At 44.9% G+C, this 12,525-nt stretch overlaps 1 protein-coding gene across 4 annotated transcripts in view; it reads right to left on the bottom strand.

The window, feature by feature from the left end:
* AGO4 (argonaute RISC component 4) overlaps positions 1 to 12,525 on the bottom strand; it is a 601,932-nt gene that overhangs the window by 483,819 nt on the left and 105,588 nt on the right. For all 4 annotated transcript variants that reach the window (XM_078681164.1, XM_078681162.1, XM_078681161.1 and 1 more), the window contains exon 2: positions 4,261 to 4,429. In XM_078681164.1, coding sequence (XP_078537290.1) covers positions 4,261 to 4,429 — 169 coding nt within the window. The remainder of the gene's footprint in view (positions 1 to 4,260; positions 4,430 to 12,525) is intronic.

The following is a 12,525-nucleotide window of genomic DNA, read 5'->3' as shown; positions in this document are numbered from 1 at the left end:
TGTAAATATGCTCTTTAGTCATTGGCCCTTAATTCCAGGGAGTTATTTTGTCACTTCTCTCCTGGATAGATCTTAAATACTTTTTGTTTAACTTTATTAGCATTTCTTATAATGAGGAACGCAATCCCGTTAATATACCCCCACTGAATGCACGACAGTGAAATTCCCACAGTACAATATATAGGGCATTCACTGAAGCCAAAGGACAGCTGTAGAGAGAACATGCTCGAGCTATGTGTACAATGGACTAATGATACTCCAGATTAAACTCCACATTGTCAACTCTCCTCAACAGGTTCCCATCTCACCAAGCATTTTTTTAAATAAATATATGTATTCCATCTGCACCCCTCATGCACAGTCGCAAGCATTTCTCATGGTGATCTAGTGTTGGGCAGCTCAAGTAACTCTGTGAGCATTGCAACCCATTCATCTGCTAACTTATTGTCTCTACAAGATTTCCGCACGTGACTTTCTGCTACTGCCCACTATACCATGTCTCTCAGCTAACTGCCCACCAACTGAGGGCTAAGTGACATCCATCGGATCACTACCCTAAGCGTCGCAATCACTAGTCCCAGCAATATGAATTTTCTAATAAGGTTTTTCTTTTTACGTAACGGAATTATACCAAGAAAGCAGGGTTTTATATCTCCGGAGACCGTCCACCATGTAATTCCTCAGTATAGCAACAACAGCTTGCCAATAGGTGTCTAATATGGGGCACCCCCACAGCACGTTCAGGATGTCTGCTCCAGTCACATGGCGTGAACAGGAGGACGCCCTCCCAGGATAAATAGCACGCAACAAACATCTAGTGGACTACATTATAATGTAGTAATTTAAATAATGCATTGGTGGAGGTCCTCTTTACCCACTCATGTATGCCCTTCCAATCTGTAAGTGCGTCACCCAGTATCTCCTGCTATCTACCCTGAGCTGTTAGGGTGCGCAACAGGACGTCCTCCCGCAGTGCCCTGTAAACATGGGAAACAAACTCATCCCCCAGTCATATTGAGCCATCTCATTAGAGTCTGGGACCTCAGGGTGCGTCCGGAAGTCTGCTAAGATTGCAGCTACAGCGAGAGTATTTTGGCCAAACTCCGAAAATTGCCCGGTGCCAAGTTAAAGGTTACCACAGCATCGGGAAGTGTAACAAATTTATCATTGGGATATAATCTCACAGGGTTTCACAGCCCCCAGCATGCCACTGGTTGACGTACATTGTACTCACTGTAGGAAGCTGGCTCTTTATATATGTAAGCAAGTGGCTTTGTATATACTGCACCAAAGTAAGGTACAGAGTCCACAGTCCCCAGAGGTTTGGCAGAGGTTAAAGTTAGATATAACCTTACTCTCTAAAGTAGTAGCTTGGTCAAGCAGTAAGGCAGTATCAGAGGACAGTGTAAAGCATTTGTTGTACACAGCCAGCAAATGGCCTCACACACTCAAGAACTTAACTCTAGGCCACTTGTTTTGTATATAAAAATATATGGTTTTATTTTAGAACCACAAGTAGGTATAAAAATACTCTCAGAATGAGGTGCTACAGTTGAATACTTTCAATTAGCAATCAACTTTTCAATGCAATAGCTACAGTTGTTGCAAAATGCAACAAAATCTTAACACAGTAATGCCATTGACCTCAATGGGAATTTTAAGTAAATGCAATATCAATTACTTTGCGCAAGTTTTTCTTACTCGTGGCTGGATCCTGGATTCAGCCCTGGCATTTCCTGTAAACAGTTGAAAGAAATTGTTTGTTACACAGGCGATTTTGAAGGAATATCACGGTTGTAATTACTTTTCAAGGTCAGTGCTGGGCACAAAAATCCAGCACTCTGATCTCTCCTGGTAACAGATGAGTAATTTGGTTTTCGTTGATCAGGTGATTTTTAGTGAATATTTCAAACCTCAACACTTGGAAGAATTTCCAAGTGAAAACCAGACAATGTTACCCTATGGAGAAAATGTAGGTTATCGGCTTTCAGGTAAGTACTCACTTTCGCCTGGGGTCATATACTAGACAGTGTAGCCACTTGGACAATTTGTTGTCTGTGTATGAGAGTGACAGGACGGGCGTGTGTGCAAGATTGGGTATGTTTAGGAGAGGGGGTGCATGTATGAGTGGGATGTGCGAGACAGAGCGAGAGGGACCAGACTGTATGAGACTGCGTGTTTACAAGAGAATGTGGTTGCCTCTGGGAGAGGCTGTGTATGTGAGAGAAAGGTGCGTGGGAGCGTATGAGCACAAGAAATTGGTTGTGGCTTTGTGTGAGAAACTGTGCCCAGGTGATGGAGGGATGTGTGTGTGTGTGTGTGTGTGTGTGTGTGTGTAAGAGTATGGGTGAGCAAGAGTGTTCATAGTTGTGTTTATGCGGCGAGTTTGAGCAGTGCTTGTGAGATACTGCACTGTCCGCTCATTTAATTAATGCACAGTGTGATCCTGTGCAAAGCTTCTTGGACGTTTCGTTTAACACGTGTCCAGGCTCCTTATGGGCGTTGAGATGAGGCAGTTGTAGTGTGAGCGCTTTAATCACACTAGATTGATAGACAAAAAGAAAAGTGGCAATTGTTTGAGCCTTGTGTTTTGACTTAGGTTATGTATGCCCTTGGTTGCTGCGCAATCGCACGTTTGCTGGTAACAAGTATTTGAGTTTAGAATGTGCCCTCTGCTGTTAAACATTCCTTTTTTGAAGTCAGCCAAGCACCCTTCCTTCCATTAAGAGTTTGGCTTTATGAGCTGAGCTTAGAAGCAGACCCAGCCACCCTAACCCTTTAAAGGGATGCGCCCGAGTGTCCTCTGCCCGGTTTATGGTGCTTTGTAACATCTCCAGATCGCCCCTTTCATGTTCCACGCTCTGGTTTCCTTCAGATCTCGGAGGTGCCGCGGACAAAGTCTTGAGGAGTGTACATGAGTGGCGCAGCCGGTTTGTTAAGTGGACCTTTGAACTTGTTGCAATTAAAGAAAAAAAACAAGCGCGAGTGTTCCTGCCCCGAAACAAATTAACAACAAGTGGGAGGGGTGGGGGGAGTGCACAGAATAGAAGAGACGCCCTAGGAATGCTTCCAAACGTGCGCGAAGCAGCAGCTGTTTGCTCTTTTCGGATGCACATACTCGGGCTTATGGCGCGCCCCTGCTTGCTCCCGCAAGGTGAATGCTGCCACAAGCACGAGTACGTGCTTCGAAAAAGAGCAGAACGACGGCTATAGGTCCTCCTATGCAGCGCATGCGCGCTGCGTAGGCGAGACCTAAACAAAAATACATACATACATCTTTCAATGCGCCACGAGGCAGACATTTTAAAATACAGCCTTCCAGCCCCTTGGATCAACAGGGAAGGTATTTCCATCCATCGCACAAACTCAGAGAAAAAGATAAATATCTAGCCAAGACTCAACGCACAATTTGTATTTAATATGGCTAACTGCAACAGAACTGCAAAGAACACCCAAAACAGTGGGTTAAAATGTAAACCAGTAACATTCAAAATTGCTTTTTTCCCCAAATAAAGTTGCGTACCTCTGAAAAAAGTTGTATTGGAAATTAAGAGTTTTTGCGAATACAATCCACCTAGCCATTTTTTTTTTACCTTGTAGGGAAGAATTCCGGAATGGAGCACAGAGCGAAAAATGAAAAGATATATTAGATTTCAATCTTCTCGTAATATAGACTACAACGGTCTTCCTCACTTTAAGCAGCAATGAATATAATTACTAAATGGATTGCCAGACCAAAAGGCTAACAATTCAAGTTGATTAAAAAATGCCTCTTTGCGGCAAAATCATTTTCTCCCCACCAAGCAAGCTACAATTTGCCGGACAAAATCAGTGTTCGCCAATGTTTACAAGTTACATCTTTACACACCGATTACCATTCACCCTACCCACACAATTTGGTTTTATCGAACAATGAATTGTGGGAAATTTAAGTGGTTTGTGCGTGCCTGCAGATTCTATAAAAACGTACTGGTACTGTCTGGAGTCGGCTACTAATACATTCACCAATGCCCCAAGACATGAATAAAAATGCAATTCAAAGATAAAGAGCGGGTTGAATTCAATATTATCACTATGTCATGCGATGGCTTGCATTGCTTCGCAAAAAAAAAACTTCTAAAAGTAGACTTTATAAGGTGCCTAATATTTGTGTTCTAATAGATAAAGCTTTGGCACAAGGGAACGCACCTGCCATTCAAGTTCAATTCCAACATGGGGTGGGGGAGGGGGGCTACCAAAACTAGCCTTCAAGGCTCCTACCGGTTAACCCGTCGCGGCCTCTTCTCAGGTTTGATATCTATGTCATAATGGTAGACGTCAATCTTCGGAATCTGCACCTGGAAGTGGTTGGCCAAGAGCCGAATTGGTTTCCCAAGCGTCCCGAGGCCCGGCCGCCGAGGAGGCTGGAAGAGGCTGGTGGGTGGAGGACCTGAGGGAGAGAGAGTGGCACAAATATGTATACAGTCTTACCAATTGATTTTTCCACAGCTTGATGCAAATGTATATTTCAGAAAATTTCGGGCACAAAAATAATCTGAGTGAAAATGTAACCATACCTTACTTGTGCACATCAAAAGACTACAAATTTTAGTTTTTATATTTTTGAATGTTTGTACACAACGCACATTGAACAGCAGTGCTTAATTGGAGCCGGTGGTTGCTGCCAACACTCAATTTGGGCCGCAAGCACTCGTTTTGGGCCAACGCACTTGTGTTTTTTCCTCAGACACTTCTTGAGAGCAAAGAGGAAACACAAGTGTAGTAAGATACCATATAGAAAAATCCAAGGTTTTAATTGAATAATTCAAGGGTGCGGTCACCCACAGCAGGTCGCGTCCAGATGGCTCGGAGTTTGACTGCAACAGATGACTTGTTGCCATTTGAATCTCTCGCCAATGTCAGCTTCATGCGCCATTTAAAAAAACTTAACACTGACCACTGTCTCGATAAACATCGTGAAACAATGCATCCATCACATCACCTTCCCCCTTATAAAAAAAACCCGAACAATTCAGTAATTACATATTTAATTGAATTATGAAAATGCATGAAAAAAACCAATCACTAAATACAACTTGCAAATGTGAAAAGGTTGCACAAAAAAGAAAATCAAACTTCTTGGGAGCTTTCCCGATGCGTGACCTGATCACCCACTCCTTTACCTTTGAGGTCCACGTCATAGACCCGATCTTGTGGGTAGCATTTATCAATGGCCTCAACCGGTCTGAAAACATCCCTTCATTCCACATGAGACTGCAACCAATGCACTCAATCAGGGTCATGTATAGATAGGTTACTTTTGTCGCAATTCAGCTTGCCCTTGCATCACCTTCTTCAGTAGTCTTTTATTCCACCAACCTTCCCTGCACTAAATGCTGCACCTCTGCTAAATTTGCATGGGCATGGAAAACTTCGATTCCCCTTTTACTTTAAGGATTTCTGGATTAAAACCTAATCCCCAATTAGTACATCCATCTCGCCAGACTCACACTTGCCGTCAAAATTACTTTTCATGACTGCTTGTTTCATAAACATCTGATGAAATCCCTTCTGTTCAAGCTTACCATTCTTTACATCTTTCTTTTCGTTCAACCATGACGGGGAACAGAGGTAGGTGCACCTCTGTCCCTAATCTGCCAGAAAGGTGTGACCCCCATGGTGCAGTGTGGTGAGGTATTATAATTACACACCTTCGGCTCGAGAAAAATCACTCGCATCCACCCCTGAAGCTATGGCAATTTATACACCCTCCTTCGTGACTGTTTCCAGGCTCCACTAAACCATTTGAAGTGGGCTAGTACAATGCCACCCTTAAATGTTTTAGGTCCTGTTCAGACATGAATTTTGAAAACTAGTCAATGGTTAGAATTAAATGCATCAAATTGTTGGGCAACACTGAAAAGGGTCCAGAGAAATCTAATCCAACGTTTCCCCACGCCATATTCGGAAAAAGAGTGGGAGGTAATGGTGCATAAATAGTTTTCCGGTGCATGAAGAGTTTTCCAGTGCTTATCCGCCATTAAACACTCTGAACATTTATCTATCATAATTTTGACTGGACTGTCAACAGCAGGCAATCCAATAAAGTTGTTTCACCTTCATAGAGGTTTTCGTGGTATCTAGATAGCATTTGTTGTACTTTCGTTCTAATCTCGCTGAATAATGCAATAGGTGGGACAAACAGTCAACACAAAGCACAATACCATTTTCTGCAGCTAATTCCTCAGATTTGTGAAATAGTTTTCCAATCCCCGCTCAAACATCTAGTTTCTGGCCATTTAGGAGTAGTGTATTCAAAACTTAATGTCAAATCATTTGCACAAGCCTCTGTATCCAATCTTTTTCAGTTATGACACTCATTCTAAAACCGCATCCACCAAAGCTACACACTCTACATCAGTGGTTCCCAAACTTTTGACTCCTGAGGACCCCCACTGAATCACTACTGGAAGCCGGGGACCCCCATGCAATTTTTTTTTTAAACGCCTTTTGAAGCAGAGGCAATTTCAAGAGGAAGACAGACTGAATTGGGTCTATTGGCATGGACATGTATGCATACAGCAGTGTACTATTTAGTGGTACAAGTCTCCTGCTCTCAGCCATAGCAGCAAGTCTACATTCTCGTTCCAGAGCCTTGGAGTGTTGACCCTTCCTTACAGCAACAAGTTGAATGATTGTGAATTATTAGCATGTTTACCTATTCACAGTTTAAGGTCTAAAATATTATACAATTATGAAGCATTTCGTAATAAAGACATGCCCAAGGAGCAGCGAATATTGTGAAAATTCTAACAAGATAGTGCACTAAGTGATGAGTCCAGTGTACAGAGCAAATTCAAGGTCTATATTAGGAGTTTATCATGGAAGTGCAAGAGAAGGCAGGAATTTATCTGCGCAGGAGGCATATTGTTTCAGCGAGATCATGGAACAATGCTATGCCAATTACCATAAACCCCTGTTAGATATATTCTTTAGTCACAGACAGCAGAACAACATTTTACCACCAAGGGATGAGCAGTGCAGTTAAGGCATATTTCAGAGAGGCCTCGCGTGGCACCTGACATGACCCTCTCCTGTCAGGATGCCCACTGCCTTGACCCTTGCCAACAACAAACTGCAAAGGCTACACAGAATAAGAGCTTGATATGTCTGAATATGAAAGCTGGACAGCATACATAATTCACTCAAAGGCTTAGGGAAAGTGCGCAATCAGACAGCAGCACGAAAATCCTACTGCCGACCCTGGCTGCACCGATTTTTACCTGCCTGCCAGGTGACTGTAACCTATACACATGTGCTTTTCAACGCTTTATTGCTTTTATTGTATTGCCTGTATTTTCATTGTTGTGTCTGACTGTTGTAGTCTTGCTTCCCCTGCTGCATGTACATGGTCCGTGCCCCTTTTTCTTCCCTCTGTTCCCCTCGCTGTCCTCGTGCTCTCTGCCCGGTCTTTCCTTCTGTACCCCTCGCTGCCCCGTGTCAGCCTGGTTTTCCATTCTGTTCCCCTCGCTGCCCCCGTGCCTCTCTGCCCGTTCTGCCTTCTGTTTCTTAGCTGCCCCTGTATTTCTGTATTCTGCCTCTGTGCCACTTGTTTGCTATGCCCGTCTGCCCTCTGTGCCACCAGTTTTTCAGTCATTTTTTGTGCCTTTCTGCCCTCTGTTCCATTCTTTTTTTCCGTTTTTTGTGCCTTTCTGCCCTCTGGCCACTCGTTTTCCCTCGTTTTTTGTGCCTCTGCGCCATTTGTTTTTTCCTGGGTTTGTGCCCTTCTGCGCTCTGTTCCACTCATTTTTTGTGCCTTTCTGCCCTCTGTTCCGCTCGTTTTTTGTGCCATTCAGCCCTCTGTTCCATTCTTTTTTCCCTCGTTTTTGTGTGCCTTTCTGCCCTCTGTTTCATTTGTTTTTCCCTCGTTTTGTGCCCTTCTGCCCTCTCTTCCCTTCTTTTTTGTGCCTTTCTGCCCTCTATTCCACTCCCTTTTCCCTCGTTTTTTGTGCCCTTCTGTGCCACTCGTTAAGTCTCGCCTGAGCCAATGCGCATTGCTCCGGCGAGATTATAGTAAGCGAAAAAGAACCAAAACGGCTGCGGATCGCGTACAGTTCATGTGATCTATGCGCGTGCACAGAGCCAGCCACATAACACACAACCATTTGTCTGTGCCTCGGCATCAGACTTCATAGGCTGCCGCTCCACCGCGCCCCCCCCCCCTGCCACAGCAACGCCGAGAGATTGTTTCTGGATGAAAGTGAAAGCCTACCGTGCTTGTTTACAGTAGCCTTGCTCCTCAAATGCAGTTGTGTTGCCATCTCTCTAGGGACACTCAGCTTGAAAACACTTGACTTGCTAGCTGCAATGCTACATCCGCTATGCTTTGCCTCTAGACACGTTGGTCCCTCCGGACTGTGCTGACTCTGCCCATCCGGATTCTGAAACTGACCAATGCAGTCACCACGCAGTGTCTTCTCTGTCTTCTGAAGTCTGCCCTGCCACCATTTACTTCGGACCCTCACCGCCGCATCACTCGGGGGCACCGCCGCACTGTCCTTGCTTGCTACCAACAAGCATTGCCATAGCCAATACGATTCGCATTAGGAAAGTGTGAGCTATTGGCTTTGTGAATAATAATGCTATTAATTTATATATTTTCAAAGCCAACACATTTTAAAAAAATTGTCATTTACAATACCAATAGCTCACACTTTCCCAATACGAGACCTATTGCATTGCAAAAGCTTGTTTTCCTTGTTTTTGCGCCCCTTTTGCCTTCTGTTCCACTCATTTCCCCAGCCGCTGTGCCCCCTGCGGCCCCACCTCCGACTGCCCATTCGCTGCCCTTCCTCCTGATTGTATTGTTGTGATCTCGCCGCCCCTGTGTCAACATTCACAGCTCGTGTGCTGTTAGGGCGCATGGGCGTTTCATTTTTCGCTACGACGACAGGCACTAGAGTCCTGTGGACCCCCTAGGAATGTCTCACGGACCCCTGGGGGTCCGCGGACCACAGTTTGAGAAACACTGCTCTACATCTTCCATGTGTGAATCATCACCATCCTCTGGAGATACAATCTGCCCTGAAATTTTTACCTCGAGGGATAGGTTTGATTGGAAAATTGTACTCCAGTAGTTTAGATACTAACCATGTGAGCCTGGCTGACAAGTTATTGCTGCTTACTTTGCTAAAGATTTAAACCAGTGGCCTGTGATCAGTAAATAATTCAAAATTGCTTCCCCAAATGTGCAAGTAAATTTCTGCTCTGCCCACACACATGCAAGTGAGTTCAATCGCACTGTATTGATGCTCAAACAGTTTAGTGCTCTTTAAGCAATTGCTACGGTTTGTTCACGCCTATCCACTCTGGCTGAGGACAGCACCCAAATAGTAAATGCTAGAATCAACCGTTATTAGGGAAGTGCAACGCTGCCGTAATGCATGCAATGCTTGAGCCGTTAAATTAACTCTTTGACCTTGACAAACACCTTTTCCAAATCGTCCGGTCATTGAAACACCTGGCCTTTCCAAAGCACAGCTCGCGAAGGTTCAATGGTTTGGGCATTACTAGCTACAAACCGTGAACGGTATTCTGCTAACCCCAAGACTGACTGGAGGGTATCTTAGTTTATGGGTGCTTTGGAATCGGTGATAGAGCAGACGCTGAAAACTTAGAATATGTGGGTTGCACAGCATCCCCCACAGGCATAAAAGCCAACTCATTAGTTGCAAATTTATAGTTATCAGCTAGGACTATCATGCCTTTTATCCAAGATGAAAAACATCTTTCAAAACTTCATTATGTTCCTTCAGAGTCTCTGATTATATTAGAATGTCATCTTGATATCCCTGCACCCCTCTGATATCTTGGAACAATGTCCATTAGTTTCTGGAACACACTGGCCGCTGAGGTACGACCAAACATTCTACGAAACATGTAGGCTCCGAAGGGGGTTATATACAGTAAATTCTTGAGCATCAGTTAATAAGACCCAGTGAGAAGCTGACATACTCGCCGCCCCACAACGCTCGCCGCCCCAACAATTTGTCAGCAACTATTGAAATTAGGGCAGTGATTGGCAGTCCACATCAATATTCCTATTAGGACTCGTAAGTCCTCACATCAGGGAGTTCTCGGTACACATGAGTCTATATCTTATACCTGGAGCTAAGTCTTGCCAACCAATTAGGTTCTTCTCCTTCGCAGCTACAAACACTTGTGTGCATTTCTCTGCCTAAAAACTAATAGAAAAAGAAAAGAAAAAAAAGCATCTCCATGTCTTTCTCCCCAAACACTTCGGGGTTCACATCTGATTGAGCAAGTGAAAAATCTTTTTACCCCATCATTCATAAAAGGTAGGGTCTCTTAAAATATTTATGGACGATTCAGAATCCACCATAGACAAACCCAAGTTTACTTGTTTAATTCAAGGATGTTGTGACCTACAGCACACCGCGTCCAGCTGGCTTGGAGTCAGACTGCAACTGACTTGTTGCTGTTGGAATCCCTCGCTTGGAGTCCGACTGCAACTGACTTGTTGCTGTTGGAATCCCTCGCCAGAGTCCAGTTATGCACGCGTGTCATTTACAAAACACTGACCAGCGTCTCCAGAAGTACCTGGAGACACAATGCATACATCACATCATGCTTACGGAATGGATGGAGAGAAAGAAAAACAAGGCAGAAAGCAGAAACCTGCAAGAGTGAGATAAAGGTGACAGGGAGCGTCTGGTAGTGAATTAAAGAGACTTGAAGTGTATTCAGGACCATGCAGCCTCTGTAATAGGTGCACTGACATTTACTTGCACCAGCCACAGGCGTCCGAGAGGCGCTTTGGGAACCAGCTAGGTTTTAAAAATTAAGCACTGCCAGTATATAACGCTGTATATCCAGGAACGTTTGGGACCCAATTCTAGTAAAAACAAGGTTACACTAGTTAACTTGTCGAAAAAAGAAGTCCAACAAAGCTTTAGCCTTTAAGCAAGCAGGAGGGCACGATTCTCATTTTTAGGTTTCGCCTGGCGTTCACTGCGCAGCAGTGTTCGCGCAGGCGAAACCTTATGTTTTGCAGTAAGGGGCTTTGTCCCGCCTGTCTCTTCCATTGGCTAGCTCCATAAATGGAGGCTAGCCATTGGAAGAGAGATCTGTCTAATTCTCGGAGCAGATTCGTGGGCGTTCCGTAGATTGTTTCTCATCCTGCCCCTTTTTAAACGTCATGCGGCGGTGGCAATTACTTTTTTTTTCCAGCCTTTTATTTTGTCATTTGCCCCGACCTCTGGTGAGTGCTTGCTGCTGGCCTGCCTTCCCCCGCGCCCCCCTCCCGCTGTCCTAGTCTCCGTTCCCACCTGTCCTGCCTTCCCCCGCCCCCCCTTCCCGCTGTCCATGTCTCCGTTCCCACCCCCCCTCCATTGCTTTGCATGTGCTTGTTTTGGGTCGCCACAATAAGAGGCGAAAGTCTCTTGAAAAGACGGCCGTGTCTATGCTGGCTATCAGCGTTACATGGGAGGACTAGTTGTGGCCCAGTTGGTGCCAAAGAATGGGCGGGGCAGTGTCTCGGCCAACCAGGTGCCAGGTAAACATTTGGAAATAGCATCTGTGAAGTGACCGTGCAGTCTCAAAATGAAAGCCTAGTTAATGAATTGCTGACATATGTAATGTGCATCGGAAAAATAACCCAGCAAACAAAAGAATCTTCTTAAGCCCAAAGGGTTCACATGATTCCTGCGCATGTATACATTCATAATATATGCCATATTCGAATGTGGAGATTATGATCAAAAATTCCCAGAGCCATTCCTATTTCTTGCTAATTGTAAAAGGCATCTGGGGAATAGTCCTGTTCCATCTTTTTAGTGATGGCGTCAGCAACTGCAGAGTTAGTGGCAGGGTATAAAATGTCATCAAGGGTCAGGGTGGCATCCTCCCCGCATTGAGCCAATAATTCTCTTTTGATATTTACTGTAGCAAGCCACAGATGGCATTGGTCCACTGGTGACGCTGAGCCACTGACGACCGTACGCCACAGACATGGCTGTAAATCAGGCCCCTGTGGTGTGGGGAGACCCTTTGAAGGGGCCACCTGGACACCAGAAGGTCAATGAATACCTCTAAGATATAGGAGACTCAAGGACCCCTCATCACATGCTGCAAGGTAATCCGCCATTTTGTGTTACGCCACTGACCACAGATACTGAGCCACTGAGGAACCCAGCCACTGATGATAGTGTACCAGTGATAACATGGAGTTACTGATGACCTTGGCCCGCTGAGGATACTGAAACCCTCAAGTAGTTGAGCCACTGATATGGAGAAAATGATAATACTGAGCATTGACAATACTGAGCCACTGATTATGCCCAGCCGTGGATAATACTGATCCAGTGATGATACGGAGGCGCGGATGATACGGAGGCGCGGATGATACGGAGGCGCGGATGATACGGAGGCGCGGATGATACGGAGGCGCGGATGAAGGATGGTACAGCGGCAAGGATGGTACAGCGGCAAGGATGGCGTAAAGCAATATATAACACTGAGCCACTC

This window comes from Lissotriton helveticus, chromosome 3_1 (assembly GCF_964261635.1).
Source record: "Lissotriton helveticus chromosome 3_1, aLisHel1.1, whole genome shotgun sequence".
Taxonomy (NCBI): Eukaryota; Metazoa; Chordata; class Amphibia; order Caudata; family Salamandridae; genus Lissotriton; species Lissotriton helveticus.
The sequence above is the reverse complement of the archived record's forward strand: the minus strand, read 5'-3'. Positions and strand labels throughout refer to the sequence as shown.